This window comes from Berghia stephanieae, chromosome 5, assembly GCF_034508935.2.
Source record: "Berghia stephanieae isolate SIO BIC M18660-M18661 chromosome 5, UCSD_Bste_1.3, whole genome shotgun sequence".
NCBI lineage: Eukaryota > Metazoa > Mollusca > Gastropoda > Nudibranchia > Aeolidiidae > Berghia > Berghia stephanieae.
Genome location: NC_088364.1, coordinates 74,737,029 through 74,755,610, shown reverse-complemented (window position 1 = coordinate 74,755,610; position 18,582 = coordinate 74,737,029). Strand labels below are relative to the sequence as shown.

The following is an 18,582-nucleotide window of genomic DNA, read 5'->3' as shown; positions in this document are numbered from 1 at the left end:
TGCATATATTATTCAATTGACTGTACTGTTTGAGAGCATGTTTTCTAGAAGTATCATTTAAGTTTTTAAGATTTCAATTTCATTTTTATTTCAATCTTAGTTTGGAGGTTCTTCGTTTTCATAATAGAAAAGTAGTTTGAGTCAAGATGGCTGGAATAAAGTTTGTCTTCTGATGACGGAAAAGTGCCATGATTGCCTACCTTTGTATCATATTTGACGGATGCTGAAATGATATTGATAGATATAGATATAGATATTGTGCGGCTATGTGGTCTAGTGGTATGACACTCGCTTTCGGATCGGAAGGTCCTGGGTTCGAGCCTCGCTCAGCGCATAGTTGAGTCCTTGGAGAAGGCTTTTTACTCACATTCTCACACCGTACTCAGGTGTAAAATGAGTACCTGCCCGTTAACAGCGTTGTCTCTGTCCCAAAAATTTGTAATATCGCCTAACAGGCGTCATGTCTCGTCCTACATGCTATGTGTTGCTGTTGGCCAGGGACCCCTTGTAAAGCGCTTTGAGCACGTTTAGTGGATATTGCGCTATATAAAAGCTCAATATTTTTTTTTTTAATTGTTTTATTTTTTTTTTATTTTTTTTTTAGACTCTCATCTACTTTCATTTATTGATGAGTTGAGTGATGCGTATTCTGACGATTGTATCATTGATATCAAAGCTTTCATGAAGGAACATACGTTTTGGTGTCAGAGCAATGCAATGGTTTCTGGGTGGGGTTCCCGACCTCCCATAGTGGAAAGGGAGGTACTTGTTGTGTCTTCTATCCCCGCTGGATCCGTTTTCCAATTGCTTTCTGTCTTTGTCTTGGAACGAGATTACTTCGTTTTATCCTGACCCTGGCCAGAGTCCTTGGCTGGGAGAGAATGTATAGTTTATAGTTTTTGGAGATGAAAAATATAATCTCTCTGTTATGTACTGTTTTTGTTTTGTTTTTTTAAAACATATGATTTGTAAACATTTGGGTGTATTCCTCTTGTGCTGGTGTTTCGGTAAGACTTTTAGGTAATCTCAAACTAAGTACACTGATAATGTGCAGTTAGTATCTACATCTATTCCATATTTGTACCATTCCCCTTTGTCTTACTTTTCCCTCAAGTCCTTTTAATTTGTACACCTAGAATATTTTTACTATCTAATTTTCTTCCTATTACCTGGCACTGGTATGACCTAAATGTGTTTCAAGCGCCGTACAACCCTTAAAGACAAACAAATGCAATGGATTTAAAACAACTTATAGAAGGAGCAAAATTCACTCAGTCCCTCAGCTCTTTGTTATTGTTTTTAGACAGCCATTTTGATAATCATTTCTCACTGAATTATATCAGTCAGACTATAAGCGTTCAAGATTACACATTGTTGTGTGTGTTGGTACGTTATATCAGGCTGGCAGATGTAAGTGTTTTACCTAAATGCATAGTACCAATAATGAATGGCTTGATATGTACAATCCCTTAAGAGAGATTATTTGATACATCAGAAAATATGATTGAATTCAGTTTTGATGTGTTGCACTGGACTTCCAGTGGTACTGAAGAAAAAAAAAAAAAAAAAAAAACTACAAAATTTGGTGTTTTTTCAATCTCCAAATGATTATGTGCGTTTCTTCATTAAATTTAACCTTTTTAAAAAATTAATAACAATATCGATTTCAAATCTCAACATTCACTGTTTGGGGTTGTTTTTTATTCTATCTTCCTTTCCATCAAGAAGATTCTTATTATTTCACTTGCTTATTGTCACTTACTCCTTACAAAACAATTTCCCAGCTTTGATATACATCAATTCTTTGAAATCTTTTATCCTTACAACTTTTATTACTTTTAATTATTGAACGTAATGAGACTGCAACGTTTAATTTTCAAATTTTCAAATTTTTCTCAAAATCTTATTTTTTCATATCTTACTTTTTCATACTGATGTTGGCAGCTCCATGGATGCAAGATTTCCGGCTTTTTAAAAAAATGAATTTTAATTTATTTCCGGCATTTAGATCACCTCAACAGAATACCATTTTGAGGCATTCGGTCACATATCAAAATAAGATTCAGGCTTTTTTAATTTGTTGGAAATGAATTTCAAGCTCTTTTGGCCTACCTACTTGCACCCATGCGTAACGTGATGGAATTTATTCTTATATAAAAGTATCGTTGGGTTCAACCATCAATGTTCAAAGTCTTCAGTAACAGCATCTGTGTTCCTAAGACACCATGATAGAAACTAAAAAAAAATTATGTGTATTATATATATATATATATATAATGTAGTCGACGTCACTCAGGCCTTTGTTATTGCTTTTTGCCATCCGTGTTTATGAGTAATTCTCACTAAACTGTATTGACCAGACTATAAACGTTTAAGGTTACACAGAGTTCTGTGTATTGGTCCGTTATACTTCCGGATGGCAATGTTGTGAATTTATGAGTCAAGCGCACTATATATATATATGTAGTTTTTAAAGAGGTTTATGCTTTTTTATTCACTATGGCAAAACATTACTTTTTTATTCCTTATATTATTTGTCTCTGAAGGTTTTACTTCTATTTGGAAATTTGGAATTTTCTCTCATTTTAGTATTTGATTTTGAATTCACAGTTGTCAGATGTGGAGGCAGGAGGAGCAACAGTCTTCCCTTATATCGGTTTGAAACTCTTCCCCAAAAAGGTACGACGAGTCTAGATGCTTTTGAACTGGGATTATTTAAATTAGAGTTATCTCGTTATAATATGTCAACTAAATAATAGAATTAGATCTTTTTGGTTTTTGTTTTGTTTTTGTTTTTTATCTTTGAGTGAGGGTGTGGGGTTAGTTTGTTTTGTTTTTTGTTTTTTCTTGTTCTTTGGTTTTTTTTGTTTTTTTTTGTTTTTGGATAATTTAATGATATTATTATTTTACTTGTTTTATTTATTTTTTATATTTTTTTTTTTTATAATAGTTTTTTTTTGTTTGTTTAATTTTTTTTTAGAAAAAATGCAATGTTTCAAGAGTGTCCTATTTACTTATGTTGATAGGGAAAATTATTTTTAAGTTAAAAGCAAATTTTAATTTTAGTGTTTTGTTTAGTTGTAGATTTGAATTCGTAAATACTGTTCTCTATTAACTAGGCTTTGTTATGATTTTTTTAAAGATTGGCCCATGCAGATATTTGCATTCTTATTTAACCAACATTTTCTAATTACCTGATTTTTTTCTCCTTTTTTTTTTCTTTGTTGTTTTGATTTTTAGCATGTTATTTAATTTGTTTCACTAAATAGAAATAAATAATAATGTGAAGTTGAATGTCAGCTTCAATTTAATTACAAAAACAGATCAAATGAACGTTTCGGGTTTCCCCTTTATCAACAAAACAGGGTGATTGAAACACCACAGATGAATGAGATGATGTGACGTCATCTCATTCATCTGTGGTGTTTCAATCATCCTGTTTTGTTGATAAAGGGGAAACCCGAAACGTTAATTTGATCTGTTTTTGTAATTAAATTGAAGCTTACATTCAACTTCGCGTTATTATTTATTTCTTCGAGCTTTGAGCAGCAACATTTACACTTCAATAAATAGAGGTCATTGAAGATTCAATTTTCCCTATGTCCCTACCAGGGCAATGCTGCATTCTGGTACAATCTGCATCGCAACGGAGATGGGATTTACAATACTCGGCATGCCGCCTGCCCCGTGTTGGTTGGCACAAAGTGGGTCGCCAACAAGTGGATCCACGAAAGGGGTCAAGAGTTCAGACGCCAGTGTGGCCTGGATCCCGATGAATAAATTATCGGACCACAGCTCAACAAGTCTTTCATCAAAATCAATGAGTTTAGGAAAAAGGAGGAGAATGAATCGAGTCTGTAATAATTACGAATATTTTTTTATTTTCTCATTTTGATTTGTTAAGTAATGCAAAAGTTGATGTAAATGAGAGTATAGTCATTGATGATACAACTATTTACTTTGTATGTTTAGGGTAAAGTTTTTATAACTTCCTCTTGGAGAAGATTTCTAAAGTCTTTTAAGAAATCTCTTTGGTTTTTTGTGTGAATTGCTATTATGGGTTTGGGTCTGGCATTAAAAGTTTAGCTTTAATTGCATTTTTAACATGCCAAGAAAACGTGTGGACAAAGTTGACCCTTTGAGAAGCTATTTTTGTCATACTTTGGGTGCACAGCAGTCAGTTTTTATTCTATTATTCATAATACAAGTCAGACAAACGAATAAAAATGATATATTTCCATACTTTTTCAAAATGTTTTATGTCGGTGTAAAACAACGTATCTTTTAAAAAAAAAAAAAAACTTTTTGTCACTGCCTTAAATTTACCTTTTTTTGTTTTAATCTGAAAGATTTTAAAAATTGTTTTCTTACCATATCAAGGACTTTTATTTATATTAATTTTGATTTTTTTGAATAGGTTATGTATAAGAGTAAAAAAAATCTATAAATAAAGATTTTATTTGTTTTGTTGTGTTTTCTTAGATTTATATCTTAACTCCTCAGACAATTGGTCAGACCTACATTTACGGTTTTCAAATTAGTATGGATGTGTCTGATTTTAATATGGTTGAATAGTCTTCTCCTCTTTGATATGATCAAAGTTTTTCTTTATTTTAAAATTTAATCATTCGTTTCATACATGATCTAATGTGGCTTAGTTAATATCTGTTAATATCACTTGTTTTTAGTTGGTATTTCAGAATTAAAACAAATAACATTTTTTTTTGTTCCACATAAACTATCATACAAAATTTCAAGTTTTTAATGAAATCTCACTTGTTATTCATCAATGATCTTCCAGTTGTAAATAGTTCTGAGATTTGATACGATTTGTTCTTTTTCTCTTTATTAGAGGTGAATATGTGTTGTCTCCCTTTAAGAAATCTTTACTTTGTCAGTAGTTAAATAATTTCACATTTGTGGCAGAAATATTTAGAGTTAACTCTCTCGAGCTCACCCTCATTGAAAATCGAACAAATTTGTTCGATTTTCCATGCATATGAACTCGAGAGAGTGAATACAATAGCCTCATTGCATTCCGTGTGCCAAAAAGAATTATAAAATTTACCAGAATATTTAAAAAATTTTAATTTACATTTAGCCCTGATACATCTTTCTTGCTTAAAGCTAAATAAATAGTTATCTTGTGTGTATATGTCTATTTTTGTATCGAGTAATGATAGAAATTCGTTTATTGCATAATTAGAAATGAATAAGTCCCAGTTACTTGTTTATACCAGATCTCCTTGAATGTTGTGTTGTGTGTTCAGAGCTGCCGACCTACTGCAAAAAGTGCGGAATTGTACGCATTTTCAGCGATTGTACGCATTTCCCTCAAGATTGTACCCATTTTCAGTGTACAGAGTCACTTCAGTTTTGTTGAGTTGTAATTCATATTATTACTAACCTATTGAGAAACCTTGGTGACCAAGTGGATATTCATATATTTTTTGACCAATTATGATCTTCATGCTGGGAGGTAGAATTCTGAAAGGATTGGATTATAGTCTTGGTGGGAACATCATTGTTGCTGCAATTGAACTTGTGCAGTGTGACTTTATGTAAGTATACCTTCCTCTTACTTTCACAATGGTTAGTTTCCGTCGATTTCAGGATTGTAGCCATTTTTATGAAATCTCCCCCATTTTGAGGTCCCATTGTACACATTCTCATCAGATGGGGTTGGCAGCTCTGGGTGTTCTATGTTTTTCTGTACGGTGGATACCCAGTGTAACATTAATTAATTGTCATATTTCTGTCATTAGGCTCGCCACTGATATTGATTTGAAGTGCATTGTGAAATCTTGATATTATTTTGTAACCCACCTCTCCAAAACGGTATAAAGTTTTACAAACTGAATTAAAACAAATAAACTAAATATGAGTTTTACCCTTTAAATGAAGAGAATCTTTTTGTATTATACAGATCACGATTATTTTTTTTTCCAATTGTTTTTTGATAACTATAGCGCTAACCAGTTTAGACCTAGAGTAGTTACAGCAATGCGACTTAGGCATCAAGTTGTATTGCTGATACTGTTGTTTTGGTAAAATTTATATGATTATGATATAAGGTCAGATTTGAAACAGACCTATTTCACAAATGGTGAGAAATGTATTGCTGTGATCAACTAAACGTATAAAAATGTAAAAATGTTGTTTATGTCAAGGCATTAATGTGCACATTTTTTCCAAATCAGCCAGGAGAACTTGATACCGTTTTGGGTTGATGAGTAACAGTTGTTATAACAAAGTTTTCTTCATGATATGACTGACCATAAGCAATTATTAACAGTGGCCTTTCTCAAAAGCTCAAAGCTTGTATTTTCACATTGAGAAGTAATTAAATGCTTTTTTTTTTTTTTCTTCTTCAAAAGTAAAAGAACAAAATTTGTGTCTAGAACTTTTTACTATCCCATTTTCTTCCTTTTTACTGGCGCTGATATGACCTTAATGTGTTGCAAGCGCCTTTAAACCCTTAAAAACAAACATGTCTCATAAAAGCAATTCATTACCAGATTACATACAAAATGAAGCATTTCAAAACTCTGGTATATATTTGTTTATTTTGAACAGTTTTGTTTTCTGTTTTTTGTTTTTTTTTTAAATATTGTGAAGCAGAAGAAGCTAATACTAGAAGGACAAAAAAAAAGATTTATTAACATGGGCATGATTTGCTTTGTCAGTGATTTTTGCTTATTTCCTTGTTTTTTATCTCGTGGTCTACTTTGAGCACATCAATTTGTAATGTTGAGATAAGTGGTTGACATGCCTTTGTATTTTGTATATTGTAATCTTATATGATAACATTATTCTTTGTATTCCTGTCTTAGTCGTGCGTGCCAATGACAACTGGAGTTAATAGAATATTTATAATGAATTGATAATTGTCATTGAATTTCCCACCACATGCATTATATTCCTCCGAATCTCATTCTCTGTTTTTATCACCACATTTCTGATATAAGATATATTATACCATTATGTAATGTGACTTTTCTAATAGGGAAAATGCATACGTACCATTCTGTAACATGATTCTTGATAGCTAATGCTGTCGTGTTTTGCATACGTCTAATTATCTGATCCAGTTTTTTGCAGTTGCTCTCAAGCCATGTCTCCTTCCCCCTCACAAAAGCAGGATATACGATGAAAATAAAGATCTTGCTATTTCTTCTACCAATCTGATCTTTGGTTCCCTTACATGCCACCTTCAGTTCCTGTCTTAGAATAAAACTGCCTATTTGGTTTTGCTTTCACCCTGATTGAAATCCTTTGCCAAAGCAGTGGGTGGAATTACCCCAAGGTCTGTGGAAAGTTGGCAACACCTCAGCCAGTGGAGTTTTCATTTGTCCACATCCCGTGCCGTCTCTTCTATCGTTTGAATTCCCATCCCAAATGGCTTTGTGTTCTTGGATTGGAATGGGTTCATTTGGTTTAATCTGGACCCTGCAGGAGTCGTTTTCTGAGAGAGAGAGAGCGAAAGCGAGACAGGGGAATGTCAGCTAGAACTAAATGGTTTGTCTTTTCCATCATATGCCTAGAGCTCATATTGCTTGAGATGTTGACGCTATTTAAATGTACATTATTATTATTATTATTATTATTATTATTATTATTATTATTATTATTATTATTATTATTATAATTATTATCACACCTTTTTACTGGTGGTGAAATTCCCCTTAATGTGTCGCAAATGCTGTAAAACCTCTAGAAACAGATAAACAGACAATTATCATGTGTCAAAATGGAAGTGTGCCCTGATGTATCTTTATTATGAGATCGTTTTATTATTGCATTGAAAACCATGTTTGGGTGTGACTTTTTGACATGCCTGAGACTGAGACTAGGCAATTGAAGAGGTTCCTCTTGATTTTTAAAAACTGTTATGAGAGCGCAAACTTTTAATTAACTTTGTTATCATCTTGAAAATGTCACACAGAATGTTTAAAAAATCCTTGAAATAAACTTACAGATTGTTTGAGCAAACGAATGCATGTATTTATGGGATGCTTTTTAATGATGGAAAAAAAAAATAACATTTCTAAAGTTGCAATGGCTTTCCATGATGAAAAATCGAATATTTGTTAATGGTTATGCTTTTTTTTTTCTCCACTTTTTAAATTGCTGTATGATTTTTTTTCTACACTCATATTTACTTTTATTTTGAAGGTAAAAAAGTCCAACATATAATTGAAATATATAATGATAAAAACCGCATTTGAAATGTTGTTTAAATTATATCTTACAGCCTCTTTTGTGTTCACAAAGATAGGCAAAATGAACAAGTTTGTTCGATTACGATTCAGAGTTACTTTAGATTTAACAATGTTTTTGTGCATACAGATTTTGGTCTAATTTCTTTGTCAGGCTGTAAGTCTTTTTGTTTTTATGTCTGTTGTGAACAATCCATTCAAACTGACTGGCATGAGTTATATTTCACAATATCTCAATTATATTAATAGTAAAGCTAAGAAAAATATGGCAAATATTTTTTTTTACATATTTGTGGATTTCAACTAAAATGAGAGACTGACTTGTCATACATTTCACGTTTTAATCAAAAGATTAGCACCTGAAGTTGTACGCACTTAACATTTTGCAAATAAAGAGAAGAGGTCACATGATTTGCTTACTTTTGTTCAGTCACTCTTGAAAAGAAAAAGCCTTGAATTTTGATAGAAATCTTCGAAATTGGGTCTATTCATGTTCATTGGGGCTTATGTGTTTTGCTTTTTGCTTCTTTTCTTCTTTCTTTTCTTCTTCTTCTTTCTCTTCTTCTTCTTTCTTTTCTTCTTCTTCTTCTCTTTCTTCTTCTTCTTCTTCTTTCTTCTTCTTTTCTTCTTCTTCTTCTTCTTCTTCTTTCTTCTTCTTCTTCTTCTTCTTCTTCTTCTTTCTTCTTCTTCTCTTCTTCTTTCTTCTTCTTCTTCTTCTTCTTTCTTCTTCTTCTTCTTCTTCTTTCTTCTTCTTCTTCTTCTTCTTCTTCTTCTTCTTCTTCTTCTTCTTCTTCTTCTCTTTCTTCTTCTTCTTTCTTCTTCTTCTTCTTCTTCTTCTTCTTTTCTTCTTCTCTTCTTCTTCTTTCTTCTTCTTCTTTCTTCTTCTTCTTCTTTCTTCTTCTTCTTCTTCTTCTTTCTTCTTCTTTCTTCTTCTTCTTTCTTCTTCTTCTTCTTCTTCTTCTTCTTCTTTTCTTCTTCTTCTTCTTCTTCTTCTTCTTCTTCTTCTTCTTTCTTCTTCTTCTTCTTCTTCTTCTTCTTCTTCTTCTTTCTTCTTCTTCTTCTCTTCTTCTTCTTCTTCTTCTTCTTCTCTTCTTTCTTCTTCTTTTTCTTCTTCTTCTTTTCTTCTTCTTCTTCTTCTTCTCTTCTTCTTCTTCTTCTTCTTTCTTCTTTTTATTATTATTATTATTATTATTATTATTATTATTATTATTATTATTATTATTATTGTTATTGTTATTATTATTATTATTATTATTATTATTATTATCATAATTATTATTATTATTATCATTCACTAATTGCTATTCACTAGTAGGCAACCAATGCCAATAGGCTGAATAGATAAGGATAAGCAGTGCTTTGATACTTTTTCACTGAGAAAAGGATGGTAGAATTAGAATGGAACTTTATATGTATTTCACTTGGTGCTAAGCTACGCTGTGTATACTCGATCATGTGCTAATTGTGTATTTTACCACTCGTAATATGATTAAATCGTCTTTAAACTTGTCATTTTAAAAATAAAATATATATTAATATAACGTCATTTTGTCTTCCATGCAGTGTAGTTATTGTAAAAAGGTGTTTGTGCTAATGCAGGAGATATCATATCCGATTGTCTCATCTTCTATTGATCTATTTTTCAAAATTTAATTTTGTTCATCTTCATATAAATAATGAATCTCGTGTCAATATGAATCCTGGTGAAATCATACAAAAAATGTCATGGCAATATTGGTTAATATGTGACTAGTTATCTCAAAATAGTATTAAATAAATTATTTCAGGTTGAATCTGATGCTTAAAGTGTAATATTAACTCTCTCGAGTGAAAAATGATTGAAAAATATTATAACAAATTTGTTTGATTGTCCATTGATATGAACTCAAGAGAGTTAAGCTTAAAATATGAAATTTGAGTTATAATAAATGTATTCGTTGAAGGGACTAACGTTGCTTTCGGAAATTTTAAAATGCCTTTATTCCTTTTTCAAGGGCACCTAAATAGACATAACTGTATTGAACATCTTGCTCTCACAAGAAAGATAGAAGGTAAAAAGAGTAAAGGTAGACCAAGAAAAACATATTTGAGTAGTTTGAACAGCTGGGTGACAAAGAAAGAGAAGAGTAATATTAGTTTTCTGAGGCTATCTGATCAAAGAGATGAATGGCGTACCATGATCACCGATGTCTGGCACAGACTTGGGACTTGAAGAAGAAGGATTCCTTTTTCAGAGCATTTTGACATTAAACTCACCTCTCTCTTCATCTCGTTCATTCAAACACAACACCAGATTGATGTCTTGTGTCATTTATAGTAAGTTTAATTTGAAATGCCGAAGACTAAGATGTCTTGTGTTTGCGTTTCATATAATTCGAGAAACAAAAAGGATTTCTATAGATAAAAATATCTAAAATATTTTGGATACGGGAAAGTGTAGGAATGTTATTCCTATTTGTGTATCACCCAAAGTAGACAATGATATTTTTTTACAGCCATGTATGATATAATGATCATCTTAATGCATTCGTTCTTTTTAAGCGTGGATTATTATTATATTAAAGTTGTTGTTTTTTACATAAGTGTGTATCATAATATAACTAATAGGGAAAAGACTATATTTTTATTATTAATGTGCATTCATATTCTCTTTTTGACAATTTGATGGACACTTACAGAATTGCTGTTGTTGCTATTTACATACCTACCATTTAAACAGATTTAAGCGGTATATAAACTTTTTTTTTGTGGTCAAATTTTACCAAAGTTGAAAGCATTCCTTGAGATTCTGATTTCTAAAGCAAACTTTTATAGGGAAGAGAGAGTGACCTACACTACATATTTCTAAAATATTTTAAAGTGATGCATAATTCATATAAACAGAGGTGGAAAGTAATGTTCTTGGGATCGATAAAAAACATTTTGTGTTTTTTTTGTTTTTGTTTTTTGTAATCTTAAATTTCTGATTTATTTTTTTTCCCCCAAAAAAATATAATTATATGCTGCATGTTTGTTGCATATGGAAGGTGTGTATATTATACTGTAGATAAACGGAAACAAAAGAACAAGACAACTGCCGAATTTTCAGACTTTCTTTTTTAGTTTTTTGTCATTTTAATTTGTAAGATAATTTATAAGCAACAAAAATTATTTTAAAAAGCAAGAGTTGAACTCGTGTTGTAAGCTGAGTTTTCAGTGATTTGAAAATAAAAAAAAAAAAATAGATATTATTATTCTTTTCATACATTTAGAACTTTTTATATTCATATTGTTTTGTATAATACAAGCTTTTTTTAATGTCAAAAGGTATACACATATTTAAAGGCGTTTACTTAAATGTTGCTATGTAAACTATATTACGGTAGAAATTTGCTTACTATTTTATGCCCTTCATACAACCACCAGAGTTAGAATGTGTCTTCCCGTTTTTATATAATTTCTATGTCTTGATTACGTTTTGGTTATGATGATGATAATGATACTCTTAATAAAATGAAATAAAGAGAGATTTATACAAATACTGAGCTCTTAAGTTCACTGTTTTGTGTTTTTCCCCAAAAAAATTTTGTTTTCTCATTATATTTCTGTTGTTGTTTTTTTTTACTTTCTCTTAAAAATAAATGCTGATGCATATTTATATAGCGCATTCCTACTGATTGACCATGCCCAATGCACTTCACAATGCTTTATTCTAATGTGCGGCTATGTGGTCTAGTGGTGTGTAGGCACTCTCCTTCTGGGTGGGGTTCCTGACCTCCCAAAGTGGGCAGGGTGGCACTTACTGTGTCTTCTATACCCTTATATCTGTTTACCAATGTGCATTCTGTCTTTGTCTTGGAATGAGCGAGATTACTTAGTTTAGTCCTTATACTGGCATAGTTATTGTTTTGGGAGATGATATGTTTTTCCTTGTAAATCATCTCTCTGTTATGTATTGTTATATTTATTATTTTGAATGTATAATGTAAGCATTTGAGTGTATTCCTCTTAGTGGGATCTTGTGCTGGTGTCAGGGTGATACATTTAGGTGATCTCCAACTAAGTACATTGATGGTGTGCTCTTGGAATCTACATCTGTTCACTATTTGAACCAATTCCCCTTTGTCTTACTTTTTCCTCAAGTCCTTTTAATTGTACATCTAGAATCTTTTCACTATCCAATTTTCATCCTTTTTACTGGCGCTGATATGACCTAAATTTGTTGCAAGCGGCGTAAAACCCTGAAAAACTAAACAATCTTCTGACCTCTCATGGTGGGCAGAGAGATCACTGTGTCTTCTATCCCCTCCCATAGTGGGCAGGGAGGTACATACTGTGTCTTCTATCCCCCTATGTCTGTTTTCCAACATGCTTTCTGTCTTTGTCTTGGAATGAGATTACTTGGTTTTGTCCTGGCCCTGGCTGGATACCCTAGCTGGGAGGGAAACAGTCAAATGTATAGTTAGAGTTTTGGGAGATGATATTTTTTTCCTTGTAAATCATCTCCCTGTTATACACTGTATTGTTTTGTTTAAATATTATATATGATTTTTAAACATTTGAGTGTATCCCTCTTCTTAGTTGGGACCTGGGCTTGTGTGTGGATGAGACTTTTAGGTGATCTCAAACTAAGTACTTTGGTAGTGTGCTCTTGGAATCTACATCTGTTTCCTATTTGAACAAATTCCCCTTTGTCTTACCTTTTCTTGGGTGCTTTAATTGTAATTCTAGAACTTTTGACTATCCCATTTTCTTCCTTTTTACTGGCGCTGATATGACCTTAATGTGTTGCAAGCGCCGTAAAACCCTTAAAAACAAAAACAAAACTTCTATCCCCTAATGTCTGAGTGGGGTTCTTGACCTCCCATAGTGGTCAGGCTGGGTGGGGTTCTTGACCTCCCATAGTGGTCAGGCTTGGTGGGGTTCTTGACCTCCCATAGTGGTCAGGCTTGGTGGGGTTCTTGACCTCCCATAGTGGCCAGGGAAGCACTTACTGTGTTTTCTATCCCTCTATATCTGTTCCCCAACCTGCTTTCTGTCTTTGTCTTGGAATGAGATTACTTAGTTTTGTCCTAGTCCTGGCTGGGAGGGAAACAGGCAAATGTATAGTTAAAGTTAAAGATCTGAACAAGTGTGTATGAAAAGTGCCAGCCAAAGCAAGACAGAAAAATAAAAGGAAAAAACCATCCCAAAAAATCAATCTACCCCGACTGGAGATCGAACTTCAGACCTGATTACCTCTGTGGTGTAATGGTAGCACGTCTGACCGGTAATCATAGGGTCTGAGATTCGTGGATAGCTCATACGGTAGAGCCACGCTCTCCCCGGCCAGACGGAGTTGTCGTACCAGTAAGGTCGCCTCCTGCTACCGGATCAGCAGGTTGCCGTTGTACAGGAGCTTGAGTGCCCCAATGACCCTGAAGGTGATACCAGCTTGGATGCAATCGTTCTGGAACAGCAACAGGATAGGGACCAGACGAAGGATGATCCAACCAGGCGTTCAGACAAGGCTTGCCTTTTCCTGACCCACACATCTAATCATGAAAGGTACAAGGAGAATATTTATTCATACCGGCTCGGACGGCGCCCAGCATAAAAAGGTCCGCGTAGCTGCTGAACGAAGTCCTGCAGCCTTGAAAAATTAGCAAGACTTCAACCACATATTACAAAACAACATCGTACTAGGAGAAAGATTGAGAATAATGTCTCTTAATGTGGAAGGCATTTCAATGCAAAAATGGGACTATCTCAGTAGACTTCTTAAAGACCATAGTATTGATATCCTGCTTCTGCAAGAAACACACAAGGATCATCAGTCAGCTCCATCCAGATCCAACATTGCCGGATATACAGGAGTCAACAAACAATCCCACCCAAAATATGGCATAAGCACATACGCCAGAAACCCAGAACAATTGTACGACCTTGGAGTACTTGGAGGTACAACTGATGACACTGGTACACAGAGAAGCACAATAAAAGTTGGGAACCTGGAGTCTGGAGATCACGATTATCTACAAACCTCCATCGATCAAATGGTCTGAACCACCAAAACAACATCTGCAACATCCTGCACTGATTATTTGAGATTTTAATAGCCACCACAATAACTGGGGATACAAAGAAGCCAACCCACCAGGCATCGAACTATAGGCATGGATAAACCAAGTCGATGCTCACCTTCTTTACACCCCAAATAGCCGTGGATCTTTCAGATCAGCTCGCTGGAAGAAAGAATACACCCCTGACCTGACACTTGTGACGAAAGACAAGAATCACAAACCACTTGATGCAGCTAGAGAAGTCCTTGGAGCATTTCCAAATAGCCAGCATAGCTATTTCCAAACCAAGGTGGAACTTCAAAAAAGCAAACTGGGAGGAGTACACGTCATACACAGAGAAAGTATGCCCAAGAATTCCATCATCGGCTGATAACATACAGAGATTTAGCAAACTGATATTGACAAGTGCTAAAAAATACATCCCAAGAGGAGTCAGACAGTGGCACATTCCATGCTGGTCAGACGCGAGTGAAAAACTTCTCGAACAATATGAAAAAACCCAAGACCAGGATGTAGCAGAACAGCTATTAAATACCCTTCAAGAGGACAGAAGACAAAGATGGATTGACACAGTAGAAAACTTGGAGTCGAGTCGACATGCTTGGCAACTGATTAGGAAACTTAACCCTAAAAACAACGGAACCAGATCAGATGTATCTCTGTTCAAACCTTTTCACCATCTTACTGATTATGTCATTCACCGTAACATATAGAACATATAGTGCCGGAATAAAAACAGGAAAATAAACAGATAAAACAAATCATTTAAATAATATTTAATTTTATATTTTTTAATTTAAGAATTTCATTAACATTAGAGACATATTTATATGATAATTTATTTTCCTGACGAATAATTGGAAGGATTTGTTGTTTTACAAATTATGACGAACAAATTATGTAAGAAAGTGAAGCATGAGTTTTTAGAATCTTAGAATTTTGGCCCAGAAAAATGATTTTGGTGCATCAATAAAATGAGATGACCCCCAACTTGTCAAACAGACATAAACCCGAAACCTTGTTTGAATTCTAAGGTTTGATTCCTTTTGTTAAGTATAAAATGTTATTTTATCCATGCATGAAGTGAATATAAACTTAATGACATAATATGTCGTGACAGGCTTCAATGATGGTGTGATAGGAGCGTCTGTTAAAGAGATAATAAGATGAATATTGGAGTGGGTGAGGTATATTCTACTGCAGCTCATGCATACTAGTATATCATTGGAATTTAAAATAAAATATAAAAAAGGGGACATGCAAGTAATTTGTTTTTTTGTTTTTTTTTTTTTTGTTGTTGTTGTTTTTTTTTTTCTTAAATGAATATGCAGCGCCAAAACGCGCCTTAGAGGCTCGCTCATGAAAGACCAAACCTTTTCTGTGTCAGCGTCTGAAGAAGAATGATGTCCAAAAGCGATCAGCCAATCATTTGTCATATTATTTGATACATAAATGAGATTAAATTTGAAAGGAAATGTCAAATACGACTTGCTTAAAATGTTCAGTATTTGATATTCCAAAGGCATTTTGATGAGATTGGATGTTTCGTCATCATTGGCTGAATCAACTTTTTTTTAGAATAATAAAACATCAGATGTCCCAAACCCGTTTATAATCTTCATAATGTTATGATTATGACAAGAAGAATTTTCTCAGGTTAGGGAACTTAAACTGCTCTGAAACCAAAATTAGGAGGTTATCCTTCAGAGAAATAGGAATATTTCTAAGGGTTTTTTAACCTTTTGAAAGGGGCGTAAATCACTGGAAAGCTGGTTGTATTAATTGCCCCCTGTTTATGGAGACTACAGTTGTTCCAAACCCGTACATCGGCAAGGGAAGTCTCTCAGGCATGTTGACCATTGACTGGTCGTTGATGTCCATCATTCTCATGTCATCGTATGCCTCAGAGCTAAATTTACCTCCAAACACAAGAAGCCGGTCGTGATGAACGACTGCGCCAAACATTGCACGTTTGAAATCGGGGATGGACGCCCAACACTGGAATCTCCAACAATCCGTGGTTTTTAAAATATTTCCGGTCGGGCAGACGATATAAATTGCGTTGTTGCACTCTACAGCAGTTGTCAAGGCCACGGGAAATGGGAGTTGGCTGGTAATTCGGCATAGTCCGGTTTTTAGGTCGAATGTTTGAACAGAGCTTGTCGGTGTTTCTCGAGATTGATAACCGCCGAATGTGATGACCTTCCCTTTGTATACAACCGCAGAAGCTCCCCATACACACTCTGACAAATTAGCGGCGAAGCTCCATACTTTTTTCTTGATGTCGTATTTTTCCACCATTGTGGTAATTCTTTTAGTTCCGTCTACGGTTTGGTCCACCATTCCTCCCAGAGCGAATAAGAAATTCCCGTGTGCCACCATTGTGTGACCTCTTCGTCCCAACATCATGGGTGTTTCAACTTTCCAAAAATTTTCAGCAGAAATATATCGCGCCACGCTCTGACGCGTCTCACCTAAACCGGAAATGAATAAATCGTTTCCAAAACGACAACACGCTACACCAGAATCACAACCCAATGGAACAGAGGCGAGAGAATAAAATTTTCTGAATTCTAAATTAAACCCTAAAACTTGCTGTTTGCATTTGAATTTTGCGTCCTCGTTGATGACACCACCTACAAGTAAAACAACATCATCAAACATAGTTTTCCTCTGAAGTTCAAAGTTTTTAGCTATACTGTCTTCTATACTCAAACTTGTTTGCTGCGATTTCTTCACCCTTCTCATAAGTCTGTGACATACCACGTCCTCTTTCACAAGTCTATCACTTTCTAAAGTCTGTCTTATGTATTCTTTTCTTTGCTGAGGAAGTCTAACTTGACGTAAAATTTCACCTAAAAGCATTCGTCTTTTATCTCTATCGCCTTCTAGCCAAGCGATGATGGCATTGCAGACATTATCTTCATTTGGAACGGACAACTCATTACACTGAATCAAAGAAATTAATTCTTTACACGAAAGTTGTCGAAACATTGGAGTTGGCCACAGTGAAACGAAATTCCTTTTAATTTCCCACATGGTCTGTTCCCTCATAAGAGCACTGCTCGTCAGATTTGCAAGTTTTAACAAACGTAGACAATTATTTACATTTATGTTTTCACTGAGGTACAGATCAGCTCTGTCCTGAAGAGCTGGGATTTGGAAAAGTGTAGCAGCTTTGAGAATGTCTTCAACGTTGTCCATGGTCAGAGGACATTCCCCTGTGTAGATAAAGTCAAGGACATCATTGATGGTCGATGTTGTGATGTTCGTCAGATGGATTTTGTCTATTGGCGATTCACGACGTCCATTAAATAGACGAGAGTGGAAATATGCACTGGCAGACGCAAGGATAACTTTGTGGCATTTTACAGGTTTTCCGTCTACGATGAGCGTAAGGTCGGTGTACAGACGCCTCCTCCATAAACCACCGAGGGCTGCCATGATATCCGACAAGTGACGATACCTGGAAATAAACGATAGAAGGGATGTCAGAATGGAAAGTTATATAGATAGAATGAAGATGACGTCACTCAGGTCTTTGAAATTGTTTTTTGCCATCCGCGTTTATAAGTAATGCTCACTAAACTGTATTACCAGACAATAAACGTTCAAGGTTACACATAGTTTTGTGTATTGGTCTGTTATACTTCCGGATGGCAATGTTGTGAGCTTCTTAGCCAAGCGCATACTATCTATAGCATAGTGAAATCATTTGGACTTTGGTTTAGTGTCCATAAGACAGCATGTTTTGTGGAATGCTTTGAGTGATTTTTCTTGTATCGACACAAATATTGTCAGGTTATTTTAACACATTTGATTATGTATTGGTTACAACTGACGCCAGAACTGATGAGAAGTTGACCGCTTATAATTTGGTATGCAAATACACACACTCTCTCTCACACACACATACACACACTCACACACACACACTCTCTCTCTCTCTCTCTCTTTCTTTCTTTCTTTCATTCTCTCTCTCTCTCTCTCTCTCTCTCTCTCTCTCTCTCTCCCTGTCTCACTATTCCTTTCCTTCTTTCTCTCTCTCTTTATCTCTCTCTCTCTCTCTTTCTCTCTCTCTCTCTTTCTCTCTCTCTCTCTCTCTCTCTCTCTCCCTCTTTTTCTCTTTTCTCTCCCTCACTCTCTCCCTCTCTCTTTCTCTCTCTCTGTCTCACTATTTCTCTCTCTCTCTCTCTCTCTCTCTCTCTCTCTCTCTCTCTCTCTCTCTCTCTCTATCTCTCTCTCTCCCGGGCGCGCATATTCTTCTGCTCTATCACCTCATGTTTTTTTGAATGTCGTTGCTGTTCTCCTCCAGTCCTTCC

At 34.5% G+C, this 18,582-nt stretch overlaps 2 protein-coding genes across 3 annotated transcripts in view; one reads left to right on the top strand and one right to left on the bottom strand.

The window, feature by feature from the left end:
* The window catches only part of LOC144973604 (prolyl 4-hydroxylase subunit alpha-1-like), a 49,600-nt gene extending 43,726 nt beyond the window's left edge, over positions 1-5,874 (top strand). For both annotated transcript variants that reach the window (XM_078916249.1, XM_078916250.1), the window contains exons 13-14: positions 2,611-2,679; positions 3,613-5,874. In XM_078916249.1, coding sequence (XP_078772375.1) covers positions 2,611-2,679; positions 3,613-3,780 — 237 coding nt within the window. In that variant the 3' untranslated portion in view covers positions 3,781-5,874. The remainder of the gene's footprint in view (positions 1-2,610; positions 2,680-3,612) is intronic.
* A 9,220-nt stretch (positions 5,875-15,094) lies between these two features.
* Positions 15,095-18,582, bottom strand: part of LOC144974220 (kelch-like protein 24) — a 5,931-nt gene continuing 2,443 nt past the window's right edge. Inside the window, exon 3 of the mRNA XM_078917135.1 lies at positions 15,095-17,726. Coding sequence (XP_078773261.1) covers positions 16,019-17,726 — 1,708 coding nt within the window. The 3' untranslated portion in view covers positions 15,095-16,018. The remainder of the gene's footprint in view (positions 17,727-18,582) is intronic.